Source organism: Macaca fascicularis, chromosome 8, assembly GCF_037993035.2.
Source record: "Macaca fascicularis isolate 582-1 chromosome 8, T2T-MFA8v1.1".
In the NCBI taxonomy this organism is placed as follows: domain Eukaryota; kingdom Metazoa; phylum Chordata; class Mammalia; order Primates; family Cercopithecidae; genus Macaca; species Macaca fascicularis.
The window spans coordinates 153,877,616-153,899,738 of NC_088382.1; the positions used below are offsets into that span (position 1 = coordinate 153,877,616).

The 22,123-nt window shown below is 50.1% G+C and overlaps 1 protein-coding gene across 49 annotated transcripts in view; it reads left to right on the plus strand.

The window, feature by feature from the left end:
• The window catches only part of MROH1 (maestro heat like repeat family member 1), a 118,697-nt gene that overhangs the window by 55,497 nt on the left and 41,077 nt on the right, over nt 1–22,123 (plus strand). For 48 of the 49 annotated variants that reach the window (XR_012416786.1, XR_012416791.1, XR_012416793.1 and 45 more), the window contains 3 exons: nt 253–331; nt 1,544–1,657; nt 20,720–20,793. Coding sequence is in view for 32 of the 49 variants with exons in the window: in XM_065519850.2 (XP_065375922.1) it covers nt 253–331; nt 1,544–1,657; nt 20,720–20,793 (267 nt within the window). In the remaining 17 variants the exon portion in view is untranslated. Of the gene's footprint in view, nt 1–252; nt 332–1,543; nt 1,658–12,828; nt 13,019–20,719; nt 20,794–22,123 lie in introns of those variants that run through there. The other variant, XM_045398892.3, reaches the window with a different exon arrangement.

Genomic DNA, 22,123 nt, shown 5'->3' on the forward strand with positions numbered 1-22,123 from the left:
CTGCCCGTCTCCCTCTCCCCCACCGTAAGGAGATGGGGCTGGTCCCTGGAGCGCCTCTGATTACAGGGAATGAGACTGTCCTGCACCCAGGGCTTGGGTGAGAAAGAGCCTGGAGTGCCTGCTGCTTGCTGTAGGCATGGGGTGGAAACCCAGAGCCCTCTGCCTAGCTGCCCAGGCCCAGAATCGTCAAAGGGAGGGAATCCTTCCTTCTGGCCTCTCTGGTCTGTAACCTCTGCCCTGTTCCTGGAGCAGATCTGTGTGCCTGTGGAGTCCTCAAGCCCCCTGGTGATGAGCAACCAGAAGGAGGTGCTGCGCTGCTTCACTGTGCTGGGTGAGTGGTGGGCCCAACCTTGCCCACAGGCATCTGCGGAGACTCATGGGGTCACCACCTGCTGCATGTGGAGGATGGTGGTGGCTGGGGTCCTGGTCTGGGATGAGGAGGCCCCTGTTTCCACCTCTCCTGGGCCTACCTGTGGCTCCAGAGTTCTCTGAACCAGGGCCTGGGCAGCGGCTGCAGCCTGGAACGTTGTTCTCCTCCGAGGAGCTGCTGACCTGCCCAAATCCTTGGGCACCTCCACTAATGGTCCAGTCCCCGCATTCCCCTACTTGCCCCCCGCCTACCTATTCCTCCACACCCAATCTCTGGCTCCATGGCCTGCTCTCTACTCCCCCAGGTGGCATGTGGCTGCTGGCCCTGGTTACCTGCCGGCCTCCCATGACCCACCTGGAGGTGCCATGCATCCTGTCACCAACCCCACTGGATGCTGTCCCTGTGCCCTGCACAGGCCCTCATAGCCATCCTGGAGGGGCAGCAGATGGTGTGAGGAGGGACCCTGCTTGCACTTGGGGCTGTCACCCTGCTGGGGCCACAGCATTGGCATCTCCCTTGAGCTGGTCGGGCCTCGGGTCTCCCACCTGCATGAGCATCTGCCCTTACACAAGATCCGCAGGAGGGGTGTGGGGAGACTGATTGCAGCCAGGCTGGGGGCAGGGGTGTGGTGGGCAGAGGGACCACAGGTCTGATACCCAGGCAGAGCAGGCCTCCAGAGCCCACCTGGAAAGGGGATGGTCTGGTCCGTGAAGTACTGATAAGGGGGCTGCTGCAGTCATTGCCAGAGGGCTCCTGGAGCTTGGGCTGTTAGCCCTGCTTGGGCTGAGGGTCTGTGTGCTTGACAGCTCGAGTCCTCTTGAGTCTTAGACTGGTCTAGAGCCAGGAGAGTCAAGAAGGGCCACTGAGGGCCCTCTCGCAGGCCGCCTTGTGAGCTGGAGATGCTGAAACAAGCACCGGTGTGTGGGTGGGCCAAGATCTAAGTCCCGGCATGCTCTGGGTGGTGCTGGCGCCGTGGGCTAAGGACCACATGTGCTCCAACCCTGCCTTAGACAAGGGCATCGGAGCCAGGCCCAGTGATGAGGTGGCCCCAGCTTCTCACCTTCACACAGCAACTCTCTCCTGGCTCCTCCCCTGTGCTGGAGAGTAGGTGGACGCTGTGTATAGGGATGAACAAGATGACATGGAGCCTAATCTGTACCTGTTGCCCTGTAGCCAGCAGCTTGCCTGACCGCCTACTGGCCTTCCTGCTGCCCAGGCTGGACACCAGCAATGAGAGGACCCGCGTGGGCACCCTGCAGGTGGTCCGACATGTCATCAACTCGGCTGGTGAGTGCCTCCATGCTAGCCCGGCCGCCGCCCCTGGCCGTGTCCAGGATGGAGCAGGTCCCGGCAGATTTTGTCCCTCTAGGTGAAAGCACCATCCTGCTTTGAATTCTCTGGAAAGGCTTCCTACTTTCTATTTTGCAAAATTCTAAACTTCTTGGAAAGTTGCATGGGTGGTACCTTTCTACCCTTCACCAGATGGTGGTGGCTCATACTTGCTTTGACAGCTGGCTGCAGACACCATGCGTGGCCACACTACCCACGTGACCGTGGCTCTGAGGGCTCCCAGAGCCTAAGACAGCCATCCCTGAGCCCACTGCTCTAGCTCACTCTGGGATCTATTCAGAGACATACTTTGGTTTAGTTTGGTTGTCTCTTAGACTTCTTTGCCCAAGAGGAGCCTTTTTACTCTTTTTAAGGGATGAGGAGGCCAACTGTTTTGTAGAATGTCCCTCAGTTTACGTATGTGTGATGGTTTCTTCACAATTACAGTAAAAAATTCACGTTTCCTTGTTTTAAGGCTAATTTTTTATTTTCTTTTTCTTTTTCTTTTTTTTTTTTTTGAGATGGAGTCTCGCTCTGTCGCCCAGGCTGGAATGCAGTGGCCGGATCTCAGCTCACTGCAAGCTCCGCCTCCCGGGTTTACGCCATTCTCCTGCCTCAGCCTCCCGAGTAGCTGGGATTACAGGCGCCCGCCACCTTGCCCGGCTAGTTTTTTGTATTTTTTAGTAGAGATGGGGTTTCACCGGGTTAGCCAGGATGGTCTCGATCTGCTGACCTCGTGATCCGCCCGTCTCGGCCTCCCAAAGTGCTGGGATTACAGGCTTGAGCCACCGCGCCCGGCCTCTTTTTTTTTTTTTTAGACCTGGTCTTGCTCTGTCGCCAGGCCGGAGTGCAGTGGCGCAATCTCGGCTCACTGCAACCTCCCGGGTTCACACCATTCTCCAGCCTCAGCCTCCTGGGTAGCTGGAACTACAGGGGTGTGCCACCAGGCCCAGCTAATTTTTGTATTTTTTTAGAGACAGGGTTTCACCATGTTGGCCAGGATGGTCTCAATCTCCTGACCTGGTGATCTGCCCACCTGGCCTCCCAAAGTGCTGGGATTGCAGGTGTGAGCCACCGTACCCATCCTTAAGGCTAATTGAAGTGATTAGTGATAATCCTGAAAACATACTATTTTTCACAGGTGAGCTTGTGGTTTCCAGCATGGCTCTTCCGCAGGTCAGTGCAGTGGCCATGGCCCGCCAGCCCTGCAGTCTGCCCGTGCTGAGCCTGTGAGCTAGGGAGGTTGTTACATCTTTGATGGGTTATAAAAGCAAACAAAGGGACCACATGTGACCCACAAAGCCTAAAATATTTTCTGTCTGCCCTTTTCAGAAGCGGAGCACTGCCCCCTGTCCTGTGAGGTTCACTGTCAGGTGCTGGGATGCAAACAGCAGCCACTGAGGAAGGCACATAGAGTTCTGGGACATGTAGGAGCAGCTTGAGAAAGCAGCAGGGCTGGCTGGGGAGTGGCTCACGCCTGTAATCCCAGCACTTTGGGAGGCCGTGGCGGGCAGATCACTTGAGGTCAGAGTTCAATACCAGCCTGGCCAACATGGTGAAACCCTGTCTCTACTAAAAATACAAAAAAAAAAAAAAAAAAAAATTAGCCTGGCATGGTGGCGGGCACCTGTAATCCAAGCTACGTGGGAGGCTGAGGCAGGAGAATTGCTTAAACCCAGAAGGCCTCTGGAGGTTGCAGTGAGCCGAGATGGCGCCACTGCACTCCAGCCTGGACAGCAGAGCGATACTCCGTCTCAAAAAAACAAAAGTAAAAAAAACAAAAACAAAAACAGAAAGCAGGGCCAAGGGAGGACAGGGGTAGAAGGGGCCACAGTGCGAATGTCACCAGGCTAAGAATCAGGTGCAGGCACCTCAGGACACCCTCTGCGGCCCTTGCCCCACCAGAAGCAGCCTGAGGTCCTGCTGCTTTGGGCCTGTCCAGATTTCAGAGCCCAGGGTGGTGCTGCGGTGGGCTGTCTGGATGCTGGGGGTGGGGAGGGGCACACCCGATCTGTGTGGAGGGGTTGGGAGGGGAGCGCCCCGTCTGTGGAGGGGCCCAGAGAGGAGCGTCTGCTCTGTGTGGAGGAGTGGGGAGGGGAGTGCCCGCTCTCTGTGGAGGGGTTGGGAGGGGAGAGTCCCTTCTGTGGAGGGGCCTGGAGAGGAGCGCCTGCTCTGTGGAGGGGAAGAGAAGGAAGCCTGGGCTCTCCGTGGAGGGGTTGGGAGGGGAGCGCCCGCTCTGTGTGACGGGGCAGGGAGGGAGGCGCCCCCTCTGTGGAGGGGAAAGGAGGGAAGCTCGGGCTCTCCGTGGAAGGCCTGAGAGGAGAGTGCCTGCAGCTTTCACACAGAGGGGCTGCTGTGGTCAGTGGTCCTTGGGGAAGGGAGCCTCAGAGGCATGGCGCGTGTGGCAGCCCCACAGAAAGTAAAGCATCTGCGTCAGCAGCGTGCACTCAGCCTCTGGTGGTAGAAGTAACCCTTGAGGCAGGTGCTCTTCTCCCCATTTACTTGATGAGGTTGGCATCTCAAGTGAAATTCTTACGGAATTCTTAGTGCCCGTGCTCTTGTTAGAGATGCGTTTTTCCATTCAGAAGTTCAACATTTCATGGGATTAACCATGCTCAGCTTCCCTTTGTTAATTCATCAATCACATTTATGCTTTTCAGCATTCACTTTGTTTTCCCCACGTTTCATTTTTTCCTTGAAGTTCTTTCTCTGTGCATTTACATATGTACAAATGCATGTACGCAAGGAAATATTTTAACCAAATGACATACTTCAAAACATGCTTTTTTCACTTGCTAGTATATCTTAGATAACTTTTAACATCAGCACATACACATCTGTGTCATTTTTTTGGTTTTGTTTTGAGACAAGGTCTCGTTCTTTCACCCAGGCTGGAATGCAGTGGTGCAATCATAGCTCACTGCAGCCTTGAACTCCTGGGCTCAAGCAATTCTCCCACCTTAGCCTCCCAAGTAGCTGAGACTACAGGTATGCACCAGTACATTCTGCCAATATTTTTGTATTTTTGTAGAAATGGGGTCTCCTTATGTTGCCCAGGCTGGTCTCGAACTCCCGAGTTCAAGTGATCCTCCTTCCTTGGCCTCCCAAAGTGCTGGGATTACAGAAGTGAGATGGGCACCTAGGCCATCTATGTCATTTTTAATTATTTTTATTTTGAAGTATAATATGCATATAGAAAAATGTACACGTTAACTGTTCAGCTCCATGAGTAATCACACAGTGATCCTTTGTATTTATTCACCAACCAGGTAAAGAAATGGGACATCAACACCACCCAGGGATGGCACTCTCAAGCCCCTTGGAAGGGGTGACTTCTTTTTTTTTTTTTTTTTTTTTTTTTGAGACGGAGTCTCGCTCAGTCGCCCAGGCTGGAGTGCAGTGGCTGGATCTCAGCTCACTGCAAGCTCCGCCTCCCGGGTTTACACCATTCTCCTGCCTCAGCCTCCCGAGTAGCTGGGATTACAGGCACCCGCCACATCGCCCGGCTCGTTTTTTGTATTTTTTAGTAGAGACGGGGTTTCACCGTGTTAGCCAGGATGGTCTCGATCTCCTGACCTCGTGATCCGCCCGTCTCGGCCTCCCAAAGTGCTGGGATTACAGGCTTGAGCCACCGCGCCCGGCCGGAAGGGGTGACTTCTAACAATAGTAGATAGTGTTACTGTTTTGGGATGTTGTGCAAAGAGAATTGTACGGTGTAAATAATTTTGTATCTGGCTTCTTTTCCTCAGTATTCTCTTGGTGAAATTTATACATATAGTACAGTTCATTTATTTTCATTTCTGTGAAGGATTCCAGTGAATTATCTATTACAGTGATTCATTCTGCCTGTGATGGGTAAATGGCTCTATCCCGTATTTAACTGTTAATGCATAATCCACTATTAACATTTGTCCTTTACACAGTTAGTGTTGACCTAGATGTCGAATTTCGGGTTATAAAGTGTGTGTGTGTTCAAGTTGTGTACATAAACCCTTCTGTTTTTCCAAAGTAGCTGTTTATACCCCAATTTATACCCCACACCTTATGTCTCACAAGTGGCTTATGAGCATTTTTGCTTCATGTCCTCACCAACATTGGCTGGTCTTTAATTTTAGCCATTTTTGTGGGTGTGTTATGAGATCCTGCTTTGTTGCCCAGGCTGGTCTCCAACTCCTGGGCTCAAGCAATCCTCCCACCTTGGCCTCCCAAAGTACTGGGATTACAAGCGTGAGCCATTTCACCCAGCCAGAAGTCATCAAGTTTTCAATGAAAATATTGGAACATGATTGCAAGTTGAGGCCGTGGTTGGTCCCTGCATGTCATTCTTTCAGTCCATGGTCCAGAGAGCCGTTTCTCGTGTTAGACAGACACCAGGCCATCTCAGTTTAAGTGGCTGGGTATAAAAGTCTGAGGTATCTTCATATGTTGCTTTCTTGTCTTCTAGAATCTATTACTGATATTGATAACTCATTGCTGACTATCTGATTTGACTGATTTTCCTTATAAATGATTTTGTCTTTTCTGCCTAGATGCCCAAAGGATTTTTATATATATATAAATCCTTTGCATACACACGCGCACACACACACACACACACATACACACACGCATGCATGCCAGGATTACGGGCTATTTTTATGTTTTAAAACCGGAAATTTTACTGTGTCTCAGTGCTGGCTATTCTGAGTTGATTTCCCCCTAGGTCTGTAGAGTACCCATGCAGCATGTGTGTCAATTCTGTTTTATCTCAATAGACCTGGGTTTTGTGTCACAGCATTTCAGTACTCCATGACTTCAGAAGTCTTCTTTGGGATTCCCTGTTACGTGTGTGTTATGTCATTGTGCCTATCTTACATAGTTTTATAAATCAAATCTTTTAAAGACTTTTGGCCTCCAGTCATATTTTCTTCCAGAATTTTATTTTCTAAAATTGAACATAATCTTCAATAGAAATGCAGTAAAATGCATACATCTTTGTTTGTTTGTTTGTTTGTTTTTGGAGACAGAGTCTTGCTCTGTCACCCAGGCTGGAGTGCAGTGGTGCGATCTCGGCTCATTGCAAGCTCCACCTCCTGGGTTCATGCCATTCTCCTGCCTCAGCCTCCCCAGTAGCTGGGACTACAGGCACCCGCCACCTCATCCGGCTAGTTTTTTGTATTTTTTAGTAGAGACGGGGTTTCATCATGTTAGCCAGGATGGTCTCGATCTCCTGATCTCGTGATCTGCCCGTCTCGGCCTCCCAAAGTGCTGGGATTACAGGCTTGAGCCACTGCACCCGGCCGACCTTCAGATGTATTTGTGTGCTGAAGTTCCTGTTCAGGTCTTTTTTGGGGGGGCGGGGGGGTTGTTGTTTTTTGAGATGGAGTCTTGCTCTGTCACCAGGCTGGAGTGTAGTGGTGCGATCTTGGCTCACTGCAACCTTTGCCTCCCAGGTTCAAGCGCTTCTCCTGCCTCGGCCTCCCAAGTAGCTAGGACTACAGGCGCCCGCCACCAAGCCTAGCTAATTTTTGTATTTTTAGTAGAGACGGGGTTTCACCATGTTGGCCAGGATGGTCTTGATCTCTTGACCTCATGATTTACCCACCTCGGCCTCCCAAAGTGCTGGGATTACAGGCATGAGCCACCACGCCCAACCCCTGTTCAGATCTTTTGCCCATTTTGATTGTTTAACAGAGACAGGGTCTCACTACGTTACCAAAGCTAGAATGCAGTGCTGTGATCATAGCTTACTTACTGCATCCTCGGCCTCCTAGGCTCAAGTGATCCTTCTGCCCCGGCCTCTAGCGTAGCCTGGGTTACAGGAGTACACTACCATGCCCAGCTGTTGTTCATTTAACAACTGGGTTGTTTGTCGTTTTATTATGATTATTTTGTAGTGTTCTTTATTGGATACATAGAGCTATAAATATATGTTTTTGTGATTAGTACCTTTATGTCTAAGAAACCTTTGCCTGCCCAGAAGTCATGAAGATATTCTTCTATATTTTCTTTTAGATGCTTTATTGTTTGCATTTGCAAATTTATGTCTATGATTCATCTTTTACTAATGTTTGAGTGTGGTTGAAATGTAGGGGGCAAGGTTATTTTTTATAATTACTATTTTTTTTTTTGAGACAGAGTTTCGCTGTTGTTGCCCAGGCTGGAGTGCAGTGGTACGATCTCAGCTGACTGAGGCTTCCACCTCCCGGGTTCAAGCGATTCTCCTGCCTCAGCCTCCCGAGTATCTGGGATTACAGGCATGTGCCACCACGCCCAGCTAATTTTGTATTTTTAGTAGAGATGGGGTTTCACCGTGTTGGCCAGGCTGGTCTCAAACTCTTGACCTCAAGTGATCGGCCCACCTCCACCTTCCAAAGTGCTGGGATTACAGGTGTGAGCCACTGCACCCAGCCTGCAAGGTTATTTTTATGTGGATGTCCAGGTGTTCCAGTCTCGATTGTTGAAAAGACTTCACTTTCTCCATTGAATTGCTTCTGTGCCTTGGTAGAAGATCAGGTAACCTTATGTATGAATTTAACAGCTGCAGTAACAAAGTACCACAGACTGGGTGATGGGTTTTTTTTTTTTTCCTATTACCCTGATCTCTGTTTTATCTTCATGTGCATTTTTCCTGTGTGCCTGTCTGTATCCCTGTATCCCCCTTTTATAAGGGCACCAGCCATATTGGATGAAGGGCCCACCCTACTCCAGTGTGACCCCGTCTCAACTTAACTCATTAATTCTGCAGTGACTATTTCCAAATAAGGTCACATTCCGAGGTACAGGGGTTGGGATTTGCACAAATGAATTTTGAGGCCACAATTATATGCCTACTAATATAGAGCATCATATATTAGTAGGCATATTTCAGGACTGTATTCTTTCCTCACACCAATATCACACTTTTTTTTTTCTTTTTTGAAACTCTGTCACCCAGGCTGGAGTGCAATGGCGTGACCTCGGCTCACTGCAGCCTCTGCCTCCTGGGTTCAAGCGATTCTCCTGCCTCAGGCTCCTGAGTAGCTGGAATTACAGGCATGCACCACCATGCCCGGCTAATTTTTGTATTTTTAATAGAGATGGGGTTTCACCGTGTTGGCCAGACTGGTCTTGAACTCCTGATCTCAGGTGATCCACCTGCCTCTCAGCCTCCCAAAGTGCTGGGATTACAGGCATGAGCCAATGCACTCAGCCGTTTTTTTTTTGTTTTTTGTTTTTTGGTTTTTTTTTGGTTTTTTTGTATATTTAGTGGAGACGGAGTTGCACCATGTTGGTCATGTTGGTCAGGCTGGTTTCGAACTCCTGGACTCAAATGATCTGCCCGCCTCAGCCTCCCAAAGTGCTGAGATTATAGGCCAATATCACACTTTCTTAATTGTTTTAGTTTTATTGTAAGTCTTTAAATCTCATAGAGGATGTCCTTCAACTTTTTTCGTCTTCAAGATTGTTCATCCCTATTGAAAAATCGTTAGTATAGGCCGGGTACGGTGGCTCACGCCTGTAATCCCAGCACTTTGGGAGGCCAGGGTGGTGGATCACGAGGTTAGGAGATGGAGACCATCCTGGCTAACATGGTGAAACTCCGTCTCTACTAAAAATACAAAAAATTAGCCGGGCGTGGTGGCAGGCACCTGTAGTCCCAGCTACTTGGGAGGCTGAGGCAGGAGAATGGCGTGAACCCAGGAGGCAGAGCTTGCAGTGAGACGAGATGGTGCCACTGCACTCCAGCCTGGGTGACAGAATGAGACTCAGTCTCAAAAAAAAAAGAAAGAAAAGAAAAATTGTTAGTATAAAAGAAATCATGAAAGAGCACAGTGGCTCACGCCTGTAATCCTAGCACTTTGGGATGCCGCGACAGGCAAGATCGCTTGATCCTAGGAGTTTGAGACTAGGCTGAAAATCATGTTGAAACCCTGTCTCTACTAAAAATAAAAAAAGTTAGCCGGGTGTGGTAGCATGCATCTGTAGTTCCAACTACTCTGGGGACTGAGGTGAGAGGATCACCTGAGCCCAGGAGGTTGAGGCTATAGTGAGCTGTGACGGTGCCACTGCATTTCAGCCTTGGCTACAGAGTGAGACCCTGTCTCAAAAAAAAAAAAAAAAAAAAAAAAAAAGAAGGAAGGAGGGAAGGAAATGTAGAAACCACATAAAACAAATGTGTAACTTAATACATCATTCTAAGACAACAACATCAGATCTACCACCAGGTCTTTTGGATTGAAGTTGCCACTGAGACTCCCCTCCTTGCATCCTATTCCAGTCACAGTTCTTCACTCCCCAGTAAGTAACAGCTATCCTGATTTTTATAGTAATCGCTTCCTTTATTAGTTGTGTCCACTTTAAAAGCTTACCTATGGCCGGGTGCGGTGGCTCACACCTGTAATTGTAGCACTTTGGGAGCCTGAGGGGGGCGGATCACTTAAGGTCAGGAATTTGAGACCAGCCTGGCCAATATAGGGAAACCCCGTCTCTACTAAAAATACAAAAATTAGTGGGCGTGGTGGCAGGTGCCTGTAATCCCAGCTACTTGGGAGGCTAAGGCAGGAGAATTGCTTGAACCTGGGAGGGGGAGGTTGCAGTGAGCCGAGATTACACCACTACATAGACATGCCCTATGCGGTGGTTCACACCTGTAATCCCAGCACGTTGGGAGGACAAAGCGGGCAGATCGCTTGAGGCCAGGAGTTTGAAACCAGCCTGGGCAACATGATGAAACCCTGTCTCTACTAAAAATGCAAAAATTAGCTGAGTATAGTGACACACCTGTCCCGCTACTCAGGAGGCTGAGACATGAGAATCGCTTGAGCCCGGGCGGCAGCGGTTGCAGTGAGCCAAGATCGTGCCACTGCACTCCAGTCCGGGTGACAGACGGAGATTCTGTCACTCTCTCTATATATATATACACACACACACACACAAATTTATGTAAAGATAATAATATATAAATATATTTTTACATAGATTTAAGTCTTTTTTTGGAGGCTTGACCATTGGTGATTTTATTTTTAGTGTGGTAAAATACATGTAACATAAAATTTGGCATCTTAATCATTTTTAAGCAAATGCTTCAGTAGTGTTAAGTACCTTCTCATTGTCAGGCAACTGTCACCACCATCCACCTCCAGAACTCTTTTCATCTTGCAAAACTGAAACTCTGTGCCTGTGAAACAGCAACTCCCCATATTTAAGTCCCTCATAAGCTACAGGTTCCCCTCTGTTCTTCTCTTTCTCTCATAATTTATCTGTAGAAGAACCTGGCTGTTTGTTCTGTGGATTTGTTCATCGTTGAGTTTTGCTGACTGCATTGTCAAGGTGCAAGTCAACATGTTTCTCTGCCATCTGAATTTCTAGCACATTGGCAACTGAATTCAGAAACAGATTCAGACTCAAGCTCAGTCCCTTGGGCAAGACAATAGGGGTCATGTAATACGCAGTATTTTCTCTTTTGAACATCAGTCTTAGCAGCATTGATGCTGAATGCCTGTACCCATTAATTAATTAATTGGTGGGAAGATGATACTGTAATTCTATCATTTTTTTCATTGATTAAGTGGAACACCTTGACAAAGAGATACTTGCCCCAGGTACCATGTGGTTACCCAGAGGTATGGTTCATGTAAGAAAGGCAGAGTTGGCCGGGCGCAGTGGCTCACACCTGTAATCCCAGCACTTTGGGAGGCCGAGGCAGGTGGATCACGAGGTCAGGAGTTCAAAACCAGCCTGACCAACATGGTGAAACCCCCTCCCTACTAAAAATACAAAAATTAGCTGGGCATGGTGACGTGCGCCTGTAATCCCAGCTATTCAGGAGGCTGAGGCAAGAGAATCGCTTGAACACAGGAGGCAGAGGTTGCAGTGAGCCAAGATTGCAACACTGCACCCCAGCCTATGCGACAAGAGTGCAATTCCATCTCAAGAAAAGAAAAAGAAAGGCAGGTTCAGCCCTTGATTCTTTTGTGTTTTTATCAGTTTTCAAGGTAGTGGATTAGTTTCCTGTCACCTTCCAAAGGTGGTTTGGTAGGACGCGTTTGATGGCTTCAATGCAGTGCAGTCATCACCATTATCGAAGCTCAGATTGTCTCATCTTTGGCAAGTGGCAGCCTCTTGAGATCTGAATCCCTCGGACACAGCCCTGCTGGTCTTCGGCAGCTCATGTTTTAGGCTTCTTTCATTTCTTTCTTTCTTTAGACCTGGAATTGGCCATTTCTACAAAAATAGCCCTGGTTCCTTTTAGTGAGAAGCTGCAGGGTTTTTTTGTTTTTGTTTTTCAGAAAGGGTCTCATTTTGTCACCCAGGCTGGAGTGTAGCGGCTCAAACATGGCTCACTGCAACCCTAACCTCCTGGGCTTAAGGGATCCTCCTAACAACCTGCCAAGTAGCTGAGACTTGCAGGTGCACACCACCACGCCTGGCTAATTTTTCTATTTTTTGTAGAGATGGGGTCTCACTGTGTTGCCCAGGCTGGTTCTGAACTCCTGGGCTCAAGTGGTCCACTTGCCTCGGCCTTCCAAAGTACTGGCATTACAGGTTTGAGTCACTGCACCTAGCCAAGAAGTTGCCTTTTAAGACAGTAGTCTGTTTCTGGAAGGCTCATTACTTCTGGATGGTTATTCCTGGGATTTTTCAGTAGACAGAGCTAGGAAATATCTCTATCAGTAGATAGAAAAAATACCTTATGAGTTCATGTTGATACTTCCAGTTCAACATATGGACCTCAGAGATTTTCCTCTTTTCTGTTACATCTTTTTTTTTTTTTTTTTTTTTTTGAGATAGTCTTGCTCTGTTCCCCAGGCTGGAGTGCAGTGGTGGGATTGTGGCTCACTGCAACCTCTGCTTTGCAGGTTCAAGCGATTCTCGTGCCCCAGCCTCCCTAGTAGCTGGGACGACAGGCATGCACCACCACACCCAGTTAATTTTTGTGTTTTTTGTACAGATGGGGTTTCACCATGTTGGCCAGATGGATCTTGAGCTCCTGGTCTCAAGTGATCCACCTGCCTCAGCCTCCCAGAGTGTTGGGATTACAGGCGTGAGCCACTGCATCTAACCTCTTTTTCATTACATCTCTGTCTCTGTTCTCAAGAATCTAGTTCTCAAGGTTAATAGAATCAAACTATCCCATAATTACCGTTTGTTTGATCTCTGTTACACAGGCAGCACTAACACCAGAATAACACTGATGTCGCCATCACCAGTCATGTGACTGAAACATGAGGACTGCCCTGCACGCGCTCCTCCACAGCCTGCTGATCTAACAGCCACGCCCTGCGTCTGTTGTTTGAGTCACCATGGTGTTACATCCCGTGCTGTCCCTTCTCTGCCTTCTTGGTGTTGGTTCTGCAGGCGACTGCCCATGTGGCGCCCAGCCCCATCCTCTGTTCGCGGCTCTCTGCCACTCTTTTTTTTTTTTTTTTTTTTTTTTTGAGACGGAGTCTCGCTCTGTCGCCCAGGCTGGAGTGCACTGGCCGGATCTCAGCTCACTGCAAGCTCCGCCTCCCGGGTTTACGCCATTCTCCTGCCTCAGCCTCCCGAGTAGCTGGGACTACAGGCGCCCGCCACCTCGCCCGGCTAAGTTTTTGTATTTTTTTTAGTAGAGACGGGGTTTCACCGTGTCAGCCAGGATGGTCTCGATCTCCTGACCTCGTGATCCGCCCGTCTCGGCCTCCCAAAGTGCTGGGATTACAGGCTTGAGCCACCGCGCCCCGCCGCTCTCTGCCACTCTTTTCCAAAGCTCATTCTCTGTAGGTTCCATGGGAAGGGCTCATGGGAACATGATCCTCGACCTCACGCTTGCTGATCGCGGTTTCTTGTGCCTTTTGTAGTTGATGGTTTTGCTGGTTACAGGATTCCTGGTTGACATTTCCTTGAGTGTCTTAAATAAGTTATTCCATGTTCTTCTGGCAGAGAGTTGCCAGATTTAGCAAAAACGAATAAACAGGCCGCCCCAAATATTGTGTGGGTCATTTTTATACTGAAAACATGATTTGCTGGGCTAGGAGCAGTGGCTCACGCCTGTAATCCCAGCACTTTGGGAAGCTGAGGCAGGCGGATCACGAGGTCAGGAGATCGAGACCATCCTGGCTAACATGGTGAAACCCCGTCTCTACTGAAAATACAAAAAATTAGCCAGGCGTGGTGGCGAGCGCCTGTAGTCTCAGCTACTCGGGAGGCTGAGGCAGGAGAATGGCAGGAACCTGGGAGGCGGAGCTTGCAGTGAGAGGAGATCGTGCCACTGCACTCCAGCCTGGGCGACAGAGCGAGACTCCATCTCAAAAAAAAAAAAAGAAAAACCAAAAATTAGCTGGGTGTGGTGGCGGGTGCCTATAATCCCAGCTATTCGGGCGGCTGAAGCAGGAGGATCACTTGAGCCTGGGAGGCAGAGGTTGCAGTGAGCCAAGATCACACACTGCACTCCAGCCTGGGCAACACAGCAAGACTCTGTCTCAAAAAGAAAAAAATTTTTGTTGTTTATCTGAAATTCAAATTTAACTGAGCATCCCATATTTTATCTGGCAACCCTATTCTGGCATAAAGCATTGTTATCCAAGTCTGATGATAATCTAATTTTCTATCTTCTTCGATGCCATGGTTTTTTTGTTTTGTTTTGTTTCTTTGTTTTGTTTTTGTTTTCTGATGTCCAAAAGATGTTCTTCTTTTTCTTTAAAACGCAGTAATTTCACTAGAATATCCTGATGTTGGTCCTGCAGTGCCCTATAGTTGGAACAGAGCCCTGCTCCTCACCACGGCCTTTCTGCTCCCACCAGCTCCCTGGGCCATCCTCCTACTATGGACCCCTCCTTGGCCACACTCGGCCGCCTGATGTTGGAGGCTCTTCCAGCCTGGAATCTTTCTGTGGCTCCCACATAGCCAGCTCTCTTCCTTTGAGTCTTAGCTTCAGTGTCACTTTTCAGAATAGCCCTTGGTGCTGACCCCCCTCTTCCAATGCGACACCCCCATGAGTATGTTTCTCAGCCTCTTGTCGGCTCCTCTCCTGATGCCGCCACAGTCTGTGGTGATCTTATTTACTGTCCAGTTGTCTTTGTATCTTTTCCATTAGGACAGAAGCCACTTGAGGGCAGGCCCCATCTGCCTTGTAAAGGGCCTGGCAGGGAGTTGGCCTCCCCATAAACTTGAGGAGTGAATAAAATATTGCAAGTAAACCCCAGTGCATGTGAAATGTTATCGGTGACCGTAACTTTTGTGCTTTTCAGTTCGTTTGTTGTCTTGAATCTCAGGGACATGGGCCCGGATGGGCCTGAATCCTCAGCCGCACCCTGGCTTGCTTGTGTTCTGCCTTCTCGTACGGGGCCGTGGCCACCCCAGCCATCGTTCCCCTTGTCTCCTCTTCTGGGAGGCAACTGCTCATGGCTCAGGTCCATCGTTCTATTGGGTTGTTTGTTTGTATTCTTCAACTTTTTGTGTTAGGGTTCTCTAGAGGGACAGAAATAATAGGATAAATGTGTATATGAAGGGGAATTTATTAAGGAGTATTGACTCACGCGATCACAAGTCCCGCAATGGGCCGTCTGCAAGCTGAGGAGCAAGGAAGCCAGTCCCAGTCCCACAGCTGAAGAACCTGGAGTCCGATGTTGGAGGGCAGGAAGCATCCAGCACAGGAGAAAGATGCAGGCTGGGAGGCTAAGCCAGTCTAGTCTTTCCATATTCTTCTTCCCACATTTATCCTAGCCATGCTGGCAGTTGATTAGACGGTGCCCACCAAGATTGAGGCTGGGTCTGCCTCTCGCAGTCCACTGACTCAAATGTTAATCTCCTTTGGCAACACCCTCACAGACACACCCAAGAACGATACTTCACATCCTTCAATCTAATTAACACTCACTATTAACCATCAAACTTTTTAGTCTTTTATTGGGAAATACAAATACAGGTTGAGTGTCTGTAATCTAAAACTTAGAAATCACAAACCTTCCAAAGTTCGAGACTTTTTGAACACTGACATCATGATGAAAATGACCTTAACACTACAGAAAATGTGCAGAAACACCATGTTGAGTGTGCGATGGGCTTACTGAAGAGCTACAGCAGCGGGACTTGTAACAGAGAAAGAAACTATGGCAGTGTACAAAATCAGAGTGATGTGTAAAACAAAAACCATTGTTAGTGAGGCAGATGGCCCTGGAGGAATCATTCTGAAAAGCATCTGGCAGAATGCCTCTCCTCCCTAGAGGACCACTTCCTGGTCCCTCAGCTGCATCTGAGGTTTCTTCTCACCTAAAAATGAAACATGGGCCGGGCGCAGTGACTCATGCCTGTAATCCCAGCACTTTGGGAGGCCCAGACGGGCGGATCACGAGGTCAGGAGATTGAGACCATCCTGGCTAACACGGTGAAACCCCGTCTCTACTATACATAGAAAAAAAATAGCTGGGCTTGGTGGCGGGCCCCTGTAGTCCCAGCTACTCAGGAGGCTGAGGCAGGAGAATGGCGTGAACCTCAGAGGCAGAGCTTGCAGTGAACCGAGATTAAAAAAAAAAAAAAGAGCCTGGCGCAGTGGCTCATGCCTGTAATCCCAGCACCTTGAGAGGCCGAGGCGGGTGGATCACGAGGTCAGGAGAGCGAGACCATCCTGGTTAACACAGTGAAACCCCATCTCTACTAAAAATACAAAAAATTAGCCGGGCGTGGTGGTGGCGGGCACCTGTAGTCCCAGCTACTCGGGAACCTGAGTCTCGCTCTGTCGCCCAGGCTAGAGTGCAGTGTCACGATCTCAGCTCACTGCAATTTCCTCCCCCCAGGTTCAAGCGATTCTCCTGTCTCAGCTTCCCGAGTAGCTGGGATTACAGACACCCACCACCATGTCCGGCTAATTTTTGTATCTTTAGTAGAGACAGGGTTTCACTATATTGGCCAGGCTGGTCTCAAACTCCTGACCTCGTGATCCACCCGCCTTGGCCTCCCAAACTGATGGGATTACAGGCGTGAGCCACCGTGCCTGGCCTCCTGCTAAGTTCTTATATGTGAATAAGTGTAAGAAAATGATTGCTTAGGCCGGGCGCGGTGGCTCAAGCCTGTAATCCCAGCACTTTGGGAGGCCGAGACGGGCGGATCACGAGGTCAGGAGTTCGAGACCATCCTGGCTAACACGGTGAAACCCCGTCTCTACTAAAAAATACAAAAAACTAGCCGGGCGAGGTGGCGGGCGCCTGTAGTCCCGGCTACTCGGGAGGCTGAGGCGGGAGAATGGCGTAAAAACCCGGGAGGCAGAGCTTGCAGTGAGCTGAGATCCGGCCACTGCACTCCAGCCTGGGCGACACAGCGAGACTCCGTCTCAAAAAAAAAAAAAAAAAAAAAAGAAAATGATTGCTTATTGAGCTGGGCGTCGTGGCTCATGCCAGGAATCCCTGTGTTTTTGGAGGCCAGAGTAGGAGGATCGAGTCCAAGAGTTGGAGACCAGCCTGGGCAACATAGTGAGATCCCATAACTTAAAAAAACAAAACAAAACGATTGCTTACTGGTAGCATATAAATTTAGTCAGGAGTGATGGGAGTGGCAGACAACCACAGATTGTCCACATGGATGGCTAAAAGGTGGCACCTTTGCTTTCTAACAGTTCAATGTACACAAACTTTGTTTTGTGCACAACATTTTAGAAATCCTGTGTGAAATACCTCCAGGCTATGTGTATAAGGTGTATATGAACCATAAATGAACTTTGTGTTTGGACTTGGGTTCCATTTCCAGGAACTCTCATTATGTATTTGCAAATATTCCAAGCTCTGAAAGGCCCCAAAATCTGAAACACATCTGGTCCCAAGCATTTCAGATAACGGATGCTCAACCTATCCAAGCTGAAAGTTCTTAGAACACACAGGTGGGTTTAAGAAGTCGTGTTTGAGCTGAGCCCATCAGCCCTTCCACAGCAGTCACTGACTCTCAGGGACCAGACCTTATTGTTGGTTGTCTTGTCTTTTCTCTTCTCTTTTCTTTTCTTTTTTCTTTTCTTTTCCTTTCCTTTCTTTTCTTTTCTCTTTTCTCTTCTTTTCTCTTTTCTTTTTTCTCTTCTCTTCTCTTTTCTTTTGAGACAGGGTCTCGCTCTGTCACCCAGGCTGGAGTGCAGTGGCACGATCTTGGCTCACTACAGCCTCTGCCTCCCGGGTTCAAGCGATTCTTGCACCTCAGCCTCCCGAGGAGCTGGGACGACAAGTGTGCACGACCGCACATGGCTGATTTTTGTGGGACCAGACCTTATTGTTTTAGTTTTGCCACCATTGTGTGAGTCCCTAAGTAATATAATGTGGTCTTGCCGGTTTCTGAACTTTATAGAAATAGGATCATATTGCTGTATTCTGTGTTTTACCGCTTTGTCCAGTAGGGCGTTGTCAGGATTCCTCTGGTGGCTGTGTTAGTGCCCGTCTGCTCACTTCCATTGCTGTGTCCTGCCCCATGGCTTGGAAGCCAGCGCCCCATTAGCCCTTATCCTAGTGTGGTGTGTGCTCAGGCTCTTGGCAGTTTGCTGTCATAAACAGGCTGCCCTGCGTGTGTCAGAGCTCCTCTGGTGCAGGAACATTACCTGAGATGGACTTGTTGGGTCTTAGGTGTATGTATCCTCTGCCTTTTAGATGAAGATGAGGTGTTTTCCAACGTCCCCATGCCAGCTTCTCCAGCAGCCTCCAAGCATTCCACCTGTTCCAGCGTCCTTACTCTCATGAGGTTTTGCACCGGACTCCTGCGCCTATTCCCGTCGGGCCGTCATCCTGTGTCTCTCTGGCCAGCGGGGAAGCCCGGTGGCGTTGCTTGGGTGTTCGCAGTTGGGATTTTTGTTCACATCTTTTATCTTTCTGTTGATGAGTGTTGTTCTCATCAACTTGTTGGAATTCCCTGCACCCTTTGCTGTGTCCACCACAGTGGCTGTCCTTCCAGCTCTCTTCATACTGTTTTGATTAACAGAAATTCTGAACTTCACTGAACTTCAGAGTGGTCCTCTCCCCTCCCCTCCCCTCCTCCTCCCCTTCCCTCCTCCCCTCCCCTCCTCCCCTCTCCCCTCCTCTCCCCTCCTCCCCTCCCCTCTACTCACCTCCCCTCCACTCCCCTCTACTCCCCTCCCCTTCTCCCCTCCCCTTCTCCCCTCCCCTTCTCCCCTCCCCTTCTCCCCTCCCCTTCTTCCTTCCCCTTCTCCCCTCCCTGCTCCACTCCCCTCTCCCCTGTTTTGACAGGATCTTGCTCTGTGACCCAGGCTAGAGTGTGGTGGTGTGATGTCAGCTCACTGCAACCTCCGACTCCTGGGCTCAAGCGATTCTCATGCCTCGGCCTCCTGAGTAGCTGGGACTATAGGCGTGCACTACTGCCCCTAGCTAATTTTTGTGGTTTTGTTGTTGTTGTTGTCGTTTGTTTTTGAGACGGAGTCTCGCTCTGTCGCCCAGGCTGGAGTGCAGTGGTGCAATCTCGGCACACTTCAAGCTCCGCCTCCCGGGTTCACGCCATTCTCCTGCCTCAGCCTCCTGGGTAGCTGGGACTACAGGCGCCTGCCACCATGCCCGGGTAATTTTTTTGTATTTTTAGTAGAGACGAGGTTTCACCGTGTTAGCCAGGATGGTCTCGATCTCCTGACCTCGTGATCCGCCTGCCTCTGCCTCCCAAAGTGCTGGGATTACAGGCGTGAGCCACTGCGCCTGACCAATTTTTGTATTTTTTAGTACAGAAGGGGTTAGTACAGAAGGGGTTTGTCCATGTTGTCCAGGCTGGTCTCCAACTCCTGGACTCAAGTGATCCACCCACCTTGGCCTCCCAAAATGCTGGGTTTACAGCCATGAGCCACCGCGCCCAGACCCTTACATCTTTTCTTATTGCCTTCTATACTTCCCAGTTCTGAGGCTATGAAGATCCTTCTACAGCATCTTCTAAAAGCAGTATTGTGTGTCTCATGGTTAGATCTGGAACCTGTCTTTTCTGAGCTTCTATGTCACACGTCTGTTTCATCCTCCTAACCCAGGACTGGAGTTGCCCCAGGCATGACAGGGGAGTTCCCATAAGGGAGTGTCCCAAACCCTCAGAGAAGGGACCAGTTGGGATCCCAAAGAAGCACTAAATGCCAACTCAGAGCATTAATTAGGGGAACATTGGCATAGAGAGCTGCAGCTGGCCTGGAAACCGACAGTAAGGGACAAGGTGTTCTACCCGGGTGCCTCGAAACCAACAGTGAGAGACAAGGTGTTCTACTTGGGGGCCTGAAAACCGACAGCGAGAGACAACGTGTTCTACCCGGGTGCCTCGAAACCGACAGTGAGAGACAACATGTTCTACCCGGGTGTGCCCGCATTGAGGGGCCAGGGTATGGGGTTTATGTGCAGGTTTAAGGCATTGAGTTCCAGGCATGAAGAGGCTGCGTCTAGATCTGCCATTTGCTGCTCCACAGTCCCTGGGGCCTCAAGTTCCTCATCTGTGACATTGGGGTTGTGGTGACCCTTCTCTCCGAGGACTGTCGTGTGGGACAGCAGTCCTGTCCTGTGCAGTGGACCTCAGAGGGCACCTGCACTGTTCCCAGCATCCTTCATTATTATAGTCTCTCAGCCACTCTTTGATACCCACTTTTTATCCCCATTTAAATGTCAGGAAATGAAGGCCTGTTGATGGCTCTCAAGGGGATTCCCAGACCAGCAGCATTAGCTCAGCTTGGAACATGTGAGAAATGCACACCTGAGCCCCCCAAGACCTGCTGAGTCAGCGCCTGGAGGGGGAGCAAGAGAGGACCCTGCGCCCAGTGCTTAATCTGCCTTCCAGTGATTCTGACGCTGTAGCACTTGAGAAACACTGAAGGAACTTTCCTGGCATTGGAACCTGGGTGTACCGGACTCAGGCCCATTCTTCTACAACCGCCCTAAACTGCCAGCCACTTAGCTTTTGAATTAGGTAGAATGATGTTATTTGAGGAAAGTAAATTATTTGTCCCCTGAAGAAAAGTGGGCATGCTTTGCTCTTTTTCCTACACGGGGACCACGGGGAGGCCAGACCCCTGGTGATGTGGATATGGGACCCTGAGGTCCTCATCTCAGTGGTAGACTGAGCTGTCCTGTTTGTTTCTTGCAGCTGCTCAGATGGAAGATAAAAAGCCCTTTATCCTCTCTTCCATGAGGCTTCCTCTCCTGGACACCAACAGCAAGGTAAACCACATGGGCCAGCCCAGGCTGCCGCACCACACCACAGGCAGCTGCAGGGTGTGGCCAGACCGTGCTGTGAGGTCACCCACCGACCAGGCGGCCACCACCCTCGACTGGACTGAGCTTGGGAACAAAGGACGACAGTGTGCCGTTCAGCGTGTGGCTGGTGCTTTTCTCACACCTCACTCAGGAAACAATCCCCAAGACCACCCCACAATCGCACCTTACAGGCCCGCGGGTCCCCAGCCCTCCTTCAGGCTCAGTGATTCTCTAGAAGGACCCGGAGCTCACGGTGCTGCTCTGCTCATGGTGACTGCAGCGAAAGGATGCAGGTCCACGTCCAGATGGTTGGGGTGCCTGGGACAGAATCCAGGAGGGCCCACACACAGAGCTCCCAGCCGTCCTCCCCTGGGGTCGCGGACGGCGTTAGACCCCCGCCCCTCCTCGCAGCAGCAGTGTGAGTCAGCGCACACAGAACATCAGAACTAGGGAAGCTCCTGCCTTGGGGTCTGTCACGTGGACCCGGTTGGTGCCCTCATGGCTGAGCTGTCTCCAGCCCCTCTGGAGGTGGAGCTGATGCCACATGGCCCATAGCCCCCACCTGTCACATGAGACCATCTGGTGTGGCCCAAGACCCCAGGTGGACAAGAACATTCTTACCAGGCCAGATATTTGGGGCTTAGTGATGACCTCCCAGTACCCCAGGGCAGAGGCCAGGCCTGTCTTTGGGTGGGTGGATCTTTGCGAAAGTTAGGACTGCACTCAGGTTACCCAGGGGCTGCTGGCTTGGGTAGGACCTGCTTGCTACAAGGGGAGCAGAGACCCCCAGCCCTCTGGGGGCTGCTCCAGCCTTTGTACTGGGCCTCCTCTTGGGGTCCTTCTGTGAGACTCTTGTTGTGTTTCCCCAGAAGCTACTGAAACGGACCCCATGCCACATCTGTTGCAGTGCCCCTTACGTGTCCCACACACTCCCCAACGTTCAGAGCTCTTCCCAACATGCCCTGGCAGGGTTTTTTGGTCCTTTTTGGACGCCTGCAATGCCAGGTGGTTAAACACACACAGTCTGGGCAGTCTGGGACCAACCGGCTCGCTCCTCCACACCCACCCTGTTCCCTGAGATAGCGCAAGGAGGAAGTGCTTGGAGAAGCCTCCTTGGGGTGGGGACACTGGACCTGGCAGCTGAAGGGGCAAAGGCATGGTCGCGATGCTGGAGAAAAGGATCCCCAGGGAGGCAGCATAGGCAGAAGCCATGGCTCAGGGGAATGGCTGGTTTGGCCACATTGGCCTGGCTGTGCCTTCGAGTCACCAGGCATAGTTACTGGGTGAGGCTGGA